Source organism: Microcaecilia unicolor, chromosome 1 (genome assembly GCF_901765095.1).
Source record: "Microcaecilia unicolor chromosome 1, aMicUni1.1, whole genome shotgun sequence".
In the NCBI taxonomy this organism is placed as follows: domain Eukaryota; kingdom Metazoa; phylum Chordata; class Amphibia; order Gymnophiona; family Siphonopidae; genus Microcaecilia; species Microcaecilia unicolor.
In genome coordinates this window covers 728,860,712-728,876,570 of record NC_044031.1, presented here as the reverse complement: position 1 = coordinate 728,876,570, position 15,859 = coordinate 728,860,712, and the positions used below count along the sequence as shown (strand labels likewise).

Here is a 15,859-nt window from a genome sequence, read left to right as displayed (position 1 = left end):
TTGTCGGCCGCTGGTCTTCATAAAGAACATTTATCGCAAATGCAAAAGGTTATTTTCAGCTCCATAAGTTATTAGCTGTGCTAGTCTAGTGCCAATCCACACAACCCCCATGCAGATGAGAAGAGCAGAAACCTAATCAACCAGTGACTCAGTCTGCAGGGGAAAGTGAGTCTAGTGGGTTTGGCTTGTGGCAGAGGAAATGATTAATGCCAGTGAGCCTTCTCTTTTTGCCAAAAAATAAAAATAAACATGAAAGAAAACACAATTACTGGAGAAAGCTTAGAAGAGTCATTCTGCATTGCAAACCCAGCCGCATAGATGTTCCAAAGCATGAGAGCCAGCTGTCTGGGTGCAGTGCCGATCACCCCATTACAGAGCAAGCTCCTTCAGTATGTAAAAAGATGTGTAATTTGTATTTAGCACTCTCAATCAATGCCAAAATTTGGCACCTATGTCCCAAAGTGAGCCCGTGACATAGTCTGTTATGAAATGCATATCAGGAACAATGTGCAGTTGGCTTTATGGGATGGGGATTGGCAAGTCAGAGGAATCAGAGAAATCAGCATGACAAACTAAATTGCCTGTTCCCTCTTTTCTGAATCAGCTTACTTGAGCCAAGCCTCATCTTCTCGCCTCAGTCAATGTTGTAGCACAACGAGGTAACCACAGTCCTCAATGGCACAACCCAGCCGGGTTTTTAAGATTTCCACAATGAATATGCATGAGATTGATTTGCATGTAGTGTTTCCATTGTATGCAAATAGACCTCATGCATAGGCATTGTGGAAATCTTGAAAACCCGACTCGGCTATGGCCCTTGAGTACCATGATTAGCCACCTCTGCATTAAGGAACACTGATAATAAGCAAGTCTGTGCAGACCAGCAACCATTTATCTGGTACCAGGTTAAGGCAATGCTTCTTAACCCTTTCCTGGAGACACATCTAGGATCACCACAATAAATCTGCATGCATGAGTGATATTTGAATACAAGAGGCCTCCGTTATATGCAAATCTTTCTCATGCATATTCGTTGTGGATATCGTGAAAAATGACTGGCTAGGTGTGCCTCCAGGAAAAGGTTGAGAAGCATTAGTGAAGGTCTCAAAAATCGCTACAGAGCCCACGATGAGACAGATGTTGAGGCCTCAAATGCTATAAACAGGCCAGATTTTCAGGATATCCCTAATGAATATACATCTATCCACTCTTAAAATCTATTCAAAAAACTTTATTAAACATTTCTTGTACCACTTACAAAATATATGTATCTTTATAAAACACAGTAGTCTCCTCACTGCTCACAACCTTCATTCATACCACTCACACTCAAACATCTCTCTTCAGAGCTCCAGATCAGGATATTTCTATTCAAACATTTATAATTCAATATCTCCTCCGATTTACACTGTGTTAATATAAGAATTAAGCATTTAAGCTGAAGAAAGTTAGTCCAGCGTCACATTAACTCATTGGACAATATTGTTCCCTTCATAAGTTGTTACACAGGATCACTAATAGAAATTGTTCATTCATGCTCCCGAACTGTGCTCAGAAATTCAATTCAATTAACCACTGTGTCGCAATTTAACTTCTTACAATTCGTAACACTGCGAGTTGCCAATCCGAAAAGCACCGCCAGATAAAGTTCGACAGTGTTACTTCATTGCTTAAATCCTTGCACTGGCTTCCTGTCCCTGCTAGGATAGATTTCAAGATTCTGTGTTTGATCTTTCAAACAATAACCCACTGGATTCTATATATGGCACTCAAATTTGCACGCGATCCTGAGATCCATGTGTAAATAAATTAGATAGTGAACTATTAACAATCAATTATTGATATTAACTGGCACTAATTTGGATTTTACACAGATCGGGCTGGGTGTGATTCTATAAAGATCTGCACCCAAATCCTCTCATGGGAGGGGCATGAGCATTCACAAAAGATGTATGCAGTGTTACAGAATTCCAGGGATCCGTGCCCAACTTACGTGCCAGGATTTACGCCAGGTTTCATTTGGTGTAAGCCCTTGTGCCCAAAGTTGGGTGCATAAATCCCCACTAGGCGCTATTCTATAAAGGACGTTCATCCCAGAGCATCCTTTATAGAATAGTGCTGCATGCTGATTTTTCATGGCGCCTACCTTTTGGTGCCATTTACCGAATCCGGCCCCAAATGGATGGATACTGTCCTGAATACTTGGATTCTTCAGTTTCCATCTGCTCCATATAGATTGTGTCACGGCTTCCGCCATGACTTGCACCCCAGCTCACTTTCTGGGGCTATTGAGGCGTCGGGGTTGGTCGTGTGCTGTTCTTTGGCACTCCTCTGGCTGTAGCCTGCTTTGGTATGTCAGCTTCCTGCAACTTTGACCTCTCTAGGGTGCACACACATGCTGATGATCTGTCCTTAAAGGGGAAGTACACTGCAGTTCCGGTGTCACCTGCTGAGACACTTTTATGACCTTGGGGGTATTTGAGGGCAGTGCCTGCCTTCTTCCAGCGTCTTTGTAATGAGGTCCCCAGCCATGTTCCTTTTCCAGCCTTGCCTGTTTTCTGACCTTGCCTTGGACCTTGGACCATGGACATTGCCTAGCCTTGCCTTGGACCCAGCTTTGCCCTGTCTTCTCTCCAAGCTCCTGCCAAGCTCCAGCCCTGCCCTGCCTCTGAGTTCCTGCTAAGCTCCAGCCATTCTTTGCCTCTGAGTTCCTGCCAAGCTCCAGCCCTGTCTTGCCTCCAAGTTCCTGCCAAGATCCAGCCCTGCCTTGTCTATCTTGCTTATTGCCTTGTCCAGTCCTGTCCAGTTCCAGTTTTTGTCTTGCCCTCGTCTTGCCTGTCTGGACCCAGTTTTAGCCTAGTTCCTTGTCTTGCCTTGTGCCGTCTGGGTTCCAGTTCTAGCCCCGCTGCCTTGCTTTCCTTGCCCTGTTTGAATCCAGTTCTTGTCCTGTCTAGCCTTGCCTTGTCCTGCCTTGTCTAGCCCTGCCTTGCTCAGTCTAGCCCTGTCTTGTCTAGTCTTGCCTTGACCCCTGCCTTTTGCCAGCCCAGGGGACTTGTCTGCTGCAGCTCCGGCTGCAGCCCAAGTGCTCACTGCCCTATGGTTGTGACAGATTGATACATAGAAACAAATTGTCAGTTTCCTCACCGTTTTCCATAAGGTTACTATCTTCATGTTAGAAATTACTTTTTTATGCACCCGTTTTAGTATAGAATTCATTACCTACAGAGTGTGATTACTTGAAATTTTGCAAACAATTGAAATTTTAATTAGGAATGTGTTCTATTCAGTTAGCAAATTTGAGATACTTTGAATTTATTGCTATGTTTATTGGTTTTAATTGTTATAACCTGTTATTACTTTGTAAACCATCCTGAGCTATTGGTTGTGACCTTATATAAAATCCTACTGGTCAATATTCAAAACAATTTAACCAGCCAGAAACAGCTACTGACCGGGGTTATCCATTAATTTGTTCTGGGCTATCCATTAATTTTCAGCAGTATTTAATCAGTTCTCGTCACTGAAAATTAGCGGTTAGCGCTTAAGTGAAAACCAACTATTTTGGGGGCTTTCTGAGGGCAGAGTCAGCACTTAACCGGCCAGGGTAGCTGCATAAATGGGACCACATAAAACACAATTTTATGTTTATGTGATAGCCCATGGACAGTTAAGTTCTGAATATCAACTTAACCGGCTATGTGTTAGCCAACACCACATAAACTGGATATTCAGTGTCGAAGCTCAGACATGGCCCCGGCATCGAATATCTGAGAATAACACTGGCAGTGGTCAGCAAAATGCTCACCACTAGCAGCTGAATATTTACCCTCATATGTTACATTATTTATTTATTTAAAAATTTCTATTCCTCTTATAACTAGGTGGAGTACAAATCAACATACACAATAAAATCAAACAAAACATTCAAAAGCTGATCAAAAACCGTCCCTCCCTAAACAACCAAAAGCTTAACCGAGATTGGATAGCAGAGCCGGTAGTGGGAGGCGGGGCTGGAGGTTGGGAGGCGGGGATAGTGCGGGGCAGACTTATACGGTCTGTGCCAGAGCCAGTGGTGGGAGGCAGGACTGGAGGTTGGGAGGCAGGGATAGCGCTGGGCAGACTTATACGGTCTGTGCCAGAGCCGCTGGTGGGAGGCGGGGATAGTGCTGGGCAGACTTATACGGTCTATGCCAGAGCCGGTGGTTGGGAGGCGGGGATAGTGCTGGGCAGACTTATACGGTCTATGCCAGAGCCGGTGGTTGGGAGATGGGGCTGGTGGTTGGGAGGCGGGGCTAGTGCTGGGCAGACTTATACGGTCTGTGCCCTGAAGAGCACAGGTACAAATCAAAGTAGGGTATACACAAAAGTAGCACACATGAGTTGTCTTGTTGGGCAGACTGGATGGACCGTGCAGGTCTTTTTCTGCCGTCATCTACTATGTTACTATGTAATCTAATGCATTTTAGTTCCAACTATCCTTTGTGCTGCTACTAGAGTGTTTTTCAGTATAACTTGTACAAACATAGAGTTGTGCACATGTGCCACCCTTGTATTCTTTTCTGCATTTGACAGCAAATGAAAGTACAGCTTGCACTATCACCGTCACTGTGGAAAAGACGTCGGCCGGGTTAGGATTCAGTCTAGAAGGAGGGAAAGGCTCTATACATGGAGACAAGCCTCTAACTATCAACAGGATATTTAAAGGTACAGTATGGAAAATATTTATTTATTTATTTATTGCATTTGCATCTCACATTTTCCCACCATATGGTAGATTCAGTGTGGCTTTCATATTGCCAAAAAGCGCTTACAAAAAAAATTTAGTTTTTATGATGTTTGGCGTAGAATACAGATGTACAATGATCGCTTGGGTTAGAGTAGTATAGTAAGATTGGCATTTTGTGATATCGGGATGGTGTCGTTGTTTTCCATTTCTTGGCGGTTCGTGATGTTTGGAGGTGTAGAGACTTTAAAAAATCCATGGGGTTGATATTCAGTGATTTAAACGGCCAACAGAGGCTTCTGTCTGCTTAAACCATGCTGAATTCTGATATTCACTGGCACTGCCACTGAATATTGGATCTTACTGCCTCGGCGCAAGCCAGGCAGTGCTGGGGTGGCCCGTAGTGGAGTTGGGGCAGACTGGGAAATTTTGTGGGCACTAGCAATATTCACTGCTGGGGCCTGGATACCTACTTGGCAGATAGGAGCACATAAACCTCCTAATTCTGTAAAAGGCGCCATAAATTAGAGTGCATGCACAATTTGTATGTGCGATTTAATCAAATACCATGTTATTTAGCCCCAATAACTGTGTTTTTAAAAAGCAAATATTGGCACTAATTAAATTGAATTGAAATTTACATCTGTAAATTTAGGTGCGGTATCCACGCCTAAATTTTACACACAACTTGAAAAAGGGGGGCACGAAAATGGGAGGGTCATAGGCAGAACAGGGGCGTTCCTAAAATTAAAGAATAACAGGGATACACACCTAATATAGGCACATGTATTTATATCATGTTTCAGTTGGTGCAAAATGGTCATGCCTAAAGTTAGGTGCGATTCCCGGGCGTGCTATTCTATAAACCGCGCCTAACTTTCACAGCTTATATAGAATCAAGCCCAAAATGCAGTTCTATCTTTGCCCAGTTACATATGCAGATACTAGCACTAAATATCGGATGGTACTCACATAATTTCTGGGTTTGTCAAAGATCCCAAGTTTCCCTGCCAGTGCCTGGACATGGCCAGGCACTGAAAATCCAGGTCTAATTTAGCTAATGCTTACCACCGCTGGATGACTCACGGATCTGTAAGTGTTTGGTGAATGCAGTTCAGCCACTGGTACAGTAGCATACAGCTTGGTGACACAAACTCATTTTTGATAATGCCGTTATCAGCAATGTCAACTCTACCATTGAGTGACTGTATTTTTTTTCCACTTGGTCCTGATTTTCTGCCCTTTCTGTATAAAATAAATTCAAAATAGGACACTTGAATAAAGTAAATAAAATATACATGTCAGAATACCATACAAATGATAATAGGTGCAAACAAGCCACCCATTTAACTGTGAAGAATTCACAGATTAAAAACTCAAAATAACAAATCAATGCAAACTCAATCTGATTCCCACCTCAAACCATGCACCCCTTCAGAAATAATTATTTAAACTTCATGGATTCACTTGACTGACAACAGTTTCCTCTGATTGTACAAATGAACTCCACTGAAGATTACATTTTCTTTCCTCCTCCAAACTATCTGTTCCTCTGATCCTATTCCCATCCATCTATTTAGCACTGTCTCTTCTACTGTCATCCCTTCTATCCAGGGGAGTAGCCAGACTTTGGCGGGAGGGGGGGTCCAGAGCCTGAGGTGAGGGGCACATTTTAGCCCTCTCCCCAATGCTGCCGACCCCCCGCCACTTTTTACACCCCCCTTGCGCCGCTGCCCCTCCCCCATCCCTTTCAACCCTCCTGCCGCTAACCCTCCCCTGCCACCGCCAGGTACCTTTGCTGGCAGGGGTCCCCAACTCCCGCCAGCTGAAGTCCCCTTCAGCGCCGGTCTCTGAGTCCGGCGCATTCGCTGATCTGGATTCTGTTTCTGTGAGTCCTGACGTCGTGCAGGATGTCAGGACTCACAGAAACAGAATCCAGATCAGCAATGCACCGGGCACCGGTGCTGAAGAGGACTTCGGCTGGTGGGGGTTGGGGACCCCCGCCAGCAAAGGTACCTGACGGTGGCGCCGGCGGAGGGTTGGCGGTGGCGGAAGGGGGGGGATCAAATGTGGCGGGGGAGGGTCGGCGGCGGGGGGTGTGTGAGGGCAGGGGGGCCAGGGCTAAATCTGCAGGGGCCCATGCCCCCGTGGACCCACCTAGCTACGCTCCTGCTTCTATCTGTCATATCCTCAATCTTTCACCTTCCACTGCACCTGTTCCCGATGCCTTCAAACATGCCGTAGTTACACCACTCCTCTAAAAACTTCACTGGACTCTAGCTGCAGCACATCTGAGAATGCATCAAGCAATAAATCCCCCAAACGTGTTTGTCTAGACTTTTTGTCTATGCACATGTTTACAGATGCATTCTCGGACGTGCTGCAGTATCTACAGTTTCCTACAAGTTTAAATAGAACACCGTTCACCAGTTGTGTTCTCAGATGGCAGATAAGGTCCAAATGGCCCATCCAGTCTGCCCCTCCTCAGTAGCCACTAACTCCTCCTTTTCCTAAGGGATCCCACATGTCTGTCCCACGCTTTCTTAAATTCTGACACAGACCTCATCTCCATGACCTCCACCGGGAGGCCATTCCACGCATCCATCACCCTTTCCGTTAAAGAATATCTTCTTAGATTCCTCCTAAGCCTATTTCCTCTTAACTTCATCCTATGCCCTCTTATTCCAGAGTTTTCCTTCATTTGAAAAAGGCTCATCTCCTGTACACTAATGCCACTGAGGTATTTAAAAGTCTCTGTCATATCCTCTCTCTCCCGCCTCACTTCCAGCGTATACATGTTGAGGTTCATGAGCATGTCCCTATATGTTTTATGACCGAGACCTCTTACCAATTTTGTAGCCACCCTCTGGGCTGATCTTTCTGTAGGTGCAGTCTTCAGAATTGCACGCAGTATTCTAAATGGGGCCTCACCAGAGACTTATTCAAGGGTACTATTACCTTTTTTTCCTGCTGGTCATCCCTCTCCTTATGCACCCAAGCATCCTTCTGGCTTTGACTATCACCTTTTCTACTTGTTTGGTTGCCTTAAGGTCATCAGACACAATCACCTCCAAGTCCCGCTCTTCTTTCGTATACAGAAGCACTTTACCCCCTATACTGTACCGTGCCCTTGGATTCTTGTAACCGAAGTGCATTAAATCTTGGTTGCCAATTATTGTACCATTCTTCAAGCTTGGCTAGATCCTTCCTCATGCTATCCACACTCTCCGGAGTGTCAATTCTATTACAGAGTTTGGTATCATCCTCTAAGAGACAAACCTTACCAGACAGTCCTTCCGCAATATCAGTCACAAAGAGGTTAAAAAGAGCAGGCCCGAGGACTGATACCTACAGTACACCACTGATAACATCTCTTTCCTCAGAGCAAGTTCCATTTACCACTACCTGCTATCTCCTTCCATTTAATCAGTTTTTAACCCAGTCAGTCACTTTAGGTCTCATACCGAGGGCACTCAGTTTATTAATCAGTCGTCTGTGCAGAACTGTGTCAAAGGCAGTGGCTTAGCCACAGGTGGGCTTGGGTGGGCCCATTTATGGCTCAGGCCCACCCAACAGTAGCACATGTTTAGTGGTAACTGGTGGGAATCCTAAGCTCTGCCAGCTGAAGATTTCCCCCTGATGGTAATGAAAACGCTACTCTCCATGACATCGGCACCTGCGCATGCTCAGTTTTCAGTGCATGCCTGCTGCCAAGCTGGAAAGAAGCATTTTACCACCAGCTGAGATAATTTTTTTTTTGGGGGGGGGGGGGTAGAACACTTGGTGCCCACCTAATTCTTGCCTAGGCCCACCCAAAATCTGTTGTCTGGCTACTCCCCTGGTCATAGGCTTTGCTAAAATCCAAGTACACCACATCTAGCACCCCTCCCACATCCAACTGTTTGGTTACTCATTCAGAGAAATCAATCAGATTCATTTGACATGACCTGCCTGTAGTGATGCCTCGGGTCCTGCAGTCCATTTGATTCAAGAAACCTCACAATCTTCCACTTTAGAAGCATTTCCATTAGTTTACTTACTGCTGAGGTCAGACTGACAGGTCTGTAATTCCCAACCTCCTCCATACTCTGCTCTTGTGCAAAGCGACCATGTCCACCCTTCTCCGGTCCTCCGGGACCACTCCAGACTCTAAGGAAGCATTGAAGAGGTCAGACAGCAGAGCTGCCAGAACATCTCCGAGTTCCTTGAGTATTTATTTATGACATTTATATCCCGCATTAGCCCGAGTAGAACTCAGGCTCAATGTGGCTTATATAACAATTAGAAAAGTATGAACAAGTTCAAAATTTATTAACAGAAAGTAAAATACATAATATAACATTAGAACAATAAAACTTGAGTTCGGAATAGATGTAAATAAATATTTAGGGCCCTGTTTACTAAGCTGTGCTATGGTGCACTAGTGTTTTTAGCGTGTGCTAAAAATTAGCGCTCGCTAATGCTACAGACCCCCATAGGAATATATGAATGTCTCTAGCATTAGCGTGCACTACAAACACTAGCTCACCTTAGTAAACAGGGCCCTTAGTGATTTAAGCTAGATAATTGAAATATGGAGGAAAAAGATAAAGGGCTAGGATTAGCTGGGATACACAGGAGTAGTGGGAGATGGGATGAGGTAAAAAGTAATGCCATGAGTTTATTAAAAAAGAGTGCTTATTTTCTTAAAGGCTAGACTGAAGAAGTGAGTTTTCAATCGACTTCGGAATAACAAATAATCATCGGTGGTTTTGATGGTTTTAGGTAAGGACAGCGTGTTTTTTCTAGCAAAAAAGGTGCCGGTACTCAAATGCTAGGCCACCCTTCAGGAGTGGGGTGATCACTGAGGGACCCATCCCATAATAGCCAGGCCCCCTGCAACCAGTCATAGAATCTATGACAAGACAGAATTGGTGTGTAGAGCTTGAGCTCTATCATTAAAACTTGGGGTCTATGGGTCAATTTTAGCAGACAGTGGAAGCCGCATTGAGCCTGCCATGAGTGGGAAAGCGTGGGGTACAAATGTAACAACAACAAAAAAGGTGCTGGTACTCAGTACCCCCAAGTACTCCCTCAAAAAAAGCCCTGGGTAAGGAGTTTCAAATTTTAGTGCCTTGATATGAAAATTTAGCAGTATGGATTGTTTTGTAGGTTACTTTCTTACGATTCAGGAAATGTAGGATAAGATATTCTCTAGATGATTTAGAGGCATTACATAAAGGCAGTTCAATGAGGTTGTTCATGTATATTGGGGCCAAACCGTACTAAATTTTGTGAATGAAGGTATATAGCTTGAATGATATTCTATTTTTTATTGAAGGCCAATGCAAATCATACAGAAGGGGGGTTGCTTTGGCAAAGTGTGGTAGTCTGAATATGAGACATATGACAGTGTTTTCAGCGGTTTGTAGTTTTTTCAGGAGATCCCCTTTAAGTCCTGTAGTAATCAAATTTTATTAGGACTATGGATTGAACTAGGGTACAGAAGACTGATTTTGTGAAGAATGGTCTTAGTCTCCTCAATTTCCATAATGGATTGAAGTAGGGTTACCATATGGCTCCAGAAAAAGGAGGACACATTGATCCAGTCCGGGTTTTGCTTCCATTGAAGGTAATGGAAGTAAAACCCAGACTGGCTCAATCTGTCCTTTTTTCTGGAGCCATATAGTAACCCTAGATTGAAAACACTTGAGACTACTTAGGAAATTTGGTTATCTAGAGTGAGGAATTGGTCAATTTTGACTCCTAACATTTTCATACTTGAATCAAGGGGATATGTGATGTTCTCGGTGGTAAATGATTTAAGATTTATAGCGTGATAAGGATTAGTAACTGTTAAGAGAGATGCCCAAGATTCCGTTAGAGAGATACCTACTCTGATGATATGAGTAATTTCATTTATTTCTTTAGTGAATGGAATATAGATGGTAACATCGGCTATATGAATGTTGGGAGGCCATTTTTATCCAGTAAATTGCCTAATGGAATCAACATGATGTTAAATAGGATGGGGGATATTGGAGAGCCCTGGGGCAATCCACAAACAGGGGACCATGCCGATGAAATTGTACCTGATTGTTTCACTTGGAATGATCTAGACCTTTGGAAGCCTAAGAACCATTTTAATACTTCTCCACAGATTCCGTAATGGTCAAGGTTGTTTAGAAGGATATTATGATCAACAGTGTCAAAGGCACTGGACATATCAAACTGGAATATTAATATTTTATTCACAAAGCTAAGTTCTCATCTAAATTTAGTTAGGATGGTGGTGAGAATAGTTTCAGTGCTGTGAAAAGGTCTAAAACTGGATTGTGAGCTATGTAAAATGGAGTGAAGTTGAAGATAGTCCATTGGTGCGTGACTAACCCCTCCATTACCTTTATCAATAATGGGATTGAAGCCACTGGTGTGTTGTTAGAAACTACACTTAGGCTGGTTTGGGTATTCTTCGATATGCGAGTCAAAATAATGTTGCCATTTTGAGGGGGGAATAGGCCCTGAGATACCATTAAAGTTATGTTTGACTGCAAATAACTTATGAGTAAATTAGGGGCTGATTTGAGAAGGTAACTAGGGCAGTTATCAAGTAGGCATTGTGATTTAGCGTATTTGTGAAGAGTGCATTTGACTCGGTCAGTTGAAAGTGGCCGACCAGATTCTGTCTGCTTGGAAGCATAGTGGTGAAGGATCATATAGATTAAGAAAATGATCTATTGATGTTAGGGAGTTATTTATTTCTTGTCTGATTTTAGTTATTTTCTGCTTGAAATATGACACCAATTGATCAGTTGTTGGAGTGGGTTCATTTGTAGTAGTTACAGGTTGAGTATTCAATTGTTTATTTACTAGTGTGTAATGTTTTCATGGATTAATTGCTTTTTTTACCTATAAGTTTTGAATAGTAATTGATTTTTGCTTTGATAATCATGCTCTTGTATCTGAGTACCCTCAGATGTATCCCATCAGGCCCCATTGCTTTGTCTACTTTTACTTTAGCTAGCTCCTCACAAACACAGTCTTCTGAGAATTGGTCCTGGTCTACCATACATCCATCCCCATTTCCATTTGTTTTCTGCAGTCCTACTCCAGGCCTTTCATCTGTGAACACAGAACAGAAATAATTGTTAAGCAGTTCAGCTTTATCCTTATTGGCTTCTACATATTTCTCTCCCTCAGCTATGAGCCTCACTCATAGCATTATAGCACTTCCTCCTGTCACTTACATATCTGAAAAAGTCTTGTCCCCCAATTTTACTGAGTCAGCTATCTTTTCTTCCATTTGCCTCTTTGCTTTCCTGAGAGCTTTTCCAGGTTCTCTTAGTTTTTCCAGATATTTTTGCCTGTCTTCTTCTTTCTGAGTCCTCTTATATTATATGAAGGCTAATCTTCTTTCCCTTATCTTTTCAGCTACTATGTTTGAGAATCAGAGTTGTCTTCTTTTCCTCTTACTTTTGTGTAATTTTCTAACATAAAGGTTTGTCGCCATTAAAATGGCTTCTTTCAGTTTCGCCCACTGCTGTTCTACTTCCTTCAGCTGTTCCCATCCAATTAACTCTTCCTTGAGAAATTTCCCCATCTCAGCAAAGTTAGTTCTTTTGAAATCTAGGACCTTCAATCTTGAATAAGCCCTTTCCTCCTTTGTCTTAATATTGAACCACACCATTTGGTGATCACTAGATGCCAAATGATCTCATAAGTACATAAGCACCGCCACGCTGGAAAAAGACCAAAGGTCCATCAAGCCCAGCACTCTGTCTCCGACAGTGGCCAATCCAGGCCCGAAGAACCTGGCAAAAACCCCAAATTTAATAATGATCAATGGACTTTTCCTTCAGGAATCTGTCCAGACCCCCTTTAAACTCAGCAAGGCCAGCCGCCATCACTACCTTCTCTGGCAATGAGTTCCAGAGTCTAACTATGCGCTGAGTAAAGAAAAACTTTCTCCGATTTGTTTTAAACCTACCACATTCTAGTTTCATCTTGTGTCCTCTGGTTCTATTATTGTTAGAAAGTGTAAACAAACGCTTCACATCTGTCCGCTCTACCCCACTCACTATTTTGTAGACCTCTATCATATCACCCCTCAGCCGCCTTTTCTCCAGGCTAAAGAGTCCTAGCCATCTTAACCTCTCCTCATAGGGTAGTTGTCCCATCCCTTTTACCATTTTTGTCGCCCTTTTCTGCACCTCCTCCAATTCCTTTATATCTCCCACCGTAACATCAGAAACATTGTCCCCGTTTATAAGCACTAGGTCTAGAATAGCTCCATCCCGTGTCGGTTCCGTTACCCACTGCTGAAACAATTCTTCCTATAGAGAATCCAATATTCCTTTGCTTCAAGATGACCCTGCAGCAGGGACACCCCAATCGATGTTTGGTATATTAAAATCATCTAATAGTACTACTTCCCCTTGCCTAGCTATCTTGTGGATGTCTTCAATTAAGTCTCTGTCCATTTCTTCTGAGTATGAAGGTGACCAGTATATTATACCAATGTAAATATATTTTCTTTCCCGTCTTAACAGTTTAACCCACAGCGCTTCTTCCTTACCCTATATGTCCTGCGGTTCTGCCACTTTAATATTATTCTTAACATATAATGCCACTCCTCCACCCTTTTTACCTACCCTGTCCTTCCTGAATAGATTATAGCCAGGTATTACTATATCCCAGTCATGGTACTCCATGAACCATGTCTCCGTGACTGCCACTAAATCCAAATCTGCTTCTATCATTGCAGTCTCTAGATCTAGTATTGATGCAAGATGTTTATTACTAATCTTACTAACACGAGGAAAAGACCTCAATACACCCGAACGCCGACTTAAGTTCTAGCGTCTTTCACTGGGGTTGTGGTGATCGTCATTGGTCTTAAAATCTCATAGTTTATTTTTTCAATTTTTTGAATCCATTTTTATTTATTAAACTTTAGTCCTTAGTTTAAAACATATATTTGTATTTTTGTATATTTGTTTCAGTTTCTTACTGCAAATAACTTTTATTCATTATTTATTCCAAAAACACTTATGTCAGTCTTATTTCGAAAAGAAACAAAGTCGAGCACTTAGCTAAGTGTTAGTAAGATTAGTAATATATATCTTACATCAATACTGGACTCTTCAACATTTTTGTCTAATTTGATTCTTTAGAGCCACAGTTATTTGTTTCTGTTACGGAGTCTCTAGATCTAGACATTTGCTTACCATACTATAGGCATTGGTATACAAGGCTCTTTTTTCCCCTTTCTTTGAGGGTATTGATGTCTTATCTTCATGATGGTTATTAATGCCTTTGGGGCCTTTCTCACCCATCCCCAGCAAATTTAAAGCCCTCTTTAGTACTTTAGCCAGTCTGGTACTGAAGACATGTTGTCCTTTCCTTGAAAGATGGACACCATCACTGCTAAGTAGCTCTTGGAAAATCATCCCATGGTCCAGGAAACCGAAGTGCTCACTTTGGCACTTTCCACACAGCCACACATTTAGCTCTAGGATGTGAGCTTCCCTCATTCAGCCTTTACCTTCAACAGGAAGGATAGATGAGAACACTGCCTATGCACCTAGGTGTTTTACCTTCTGACCCAGAGCCATGATGTTCAGTAGGATACCTAGCAGTATCATTTGTGCCAACTTGGATGAGCAGCAATAATTCAGGTGAGACAAGATAGTAGCTTCAGCAACTAGTTGCAATGCGTCTGTTCTAAATGTGGTATAATTTGATGTCTTTTGTTCAAATTATAGAATATTTTCTGCACTAACAACCTAACTTGAGAATCTTTACACAGACTAGAGTTCAAAACAATACCATGAACCTTGGATTCACTACACAATAAGACTTTAGCTTTGTCAGGGTTTAATTTCAAGGCACTCATCTGCCTTCATCATATTATGCAGTTAATGGAAGTGTATATACACTCAAACGTTTCTTGTAGAGTTGTCATTAATGAAAAAAAAAATCAATAGAATATCTTCTGGCACTCCCAAAGGTTTCAAAATCAAACCCAGTGGAGTAGAGGAGTGGCCTAATGGTTAGCGCAGCGGGCTTTGATTCTGACAACCTGGGTTTGATTCTCACTGCAGCTCTTTGTGACCTTGGGCAAGTCACTTAACCTTCCATTGCCCCAGGTACAAAAAACTTAGATTGTGAGCCCCCTAGGGACAGAGAAAGTACCTGTATATAAGGTGTACAGTACTGTATATGTCTAGTAATGCTATAGAAATGATTAGTACTAGTGGAAATTAAACGAAATAGGGGATAAGGGTGGACCTTGGGGAACTCCCTGATCTGTTGGCCAAGCTGACAAATAATTCCCATGCCAGTTAATCTGAAATCTAGTGAACCAATTCTAGACTGAACTAGCAACCTTTGCTACACTAAATGATAAAGCCATGTTTCATGAGGAACTAAATTAAAAGGCACAGACAAATCTAGCTGCATTATGAGTGCCTAATGCCCTCCATCAACAAGAACCCTTAACTCTGTTACCAATGCAGCTACAGCTTGAGCTATGAAACTCAGACTGAGTTCAGCCAAATAACTCTTTATCAGATAGATGTTATAATTGGACTGCAACTATAGCCACTGTCTACCAGATAATGTAAGTTTCTTAGATACTAATAAAGATTTAATCCAACTGGTTACAATTCATCTCATCCATCTGGCCCTAGTGACTCCAAATTAAAAAATGATGCCGTGCGACCTCATATGGTAGCATAAAGTTACTGGGGCCAGAGACAGTAGTGGCCCTTACCCCTATTGTCATTGACAGCTTCAAATGGGGCAGACAGGAGCAAAAAGTAAAAGGCCAGTAGAAGGGAAAGATATAACTTGCCATGGGGGTCCTCTGATGTTTAACAAGGCACGTGGTGGAGAGGGGGGGGGGGCAGGATATTCAGCCCAGAGGAGCAAGAGGATGCAGAGTATCACCACTGGCAAAGTACACTTGTTACCAGCAGCAATAATTCATACACATTAACCCCCAAACTCTATAAATGGTGTGCAAATTTACACCTACAAAATTACGCACTAGTCTGATATGTGCTTGCAACTAAATTGGCTAATGAGCCAATTAACACCAATAATTGGGTTTATATACTAATCTAAACCATATTCTAATAATAAACACATTCTTTA

The 15,859-nt window shown here is 42.5% G+C and overlaps 1 protein-coding gene across 1 annotated transcript in view; it reads left to right on the top strand.

Annotated features, from left to right (window-relative positions):
* The window catches only part of IL16 (interleukin 16), a 140,766-nt gene that overhangs the window by 120,594 nt on the left and 4,313 nt on the right, over positions 1–15,859 (top strand). Inside the window, 1 exon segment of the mRNA XM_030192022.1 lies at positions 4,573–4,704. Within this exon segment, the coding sequence (XP_030047882.1) occupies positions 4,573–4,704 (132 nt within the window).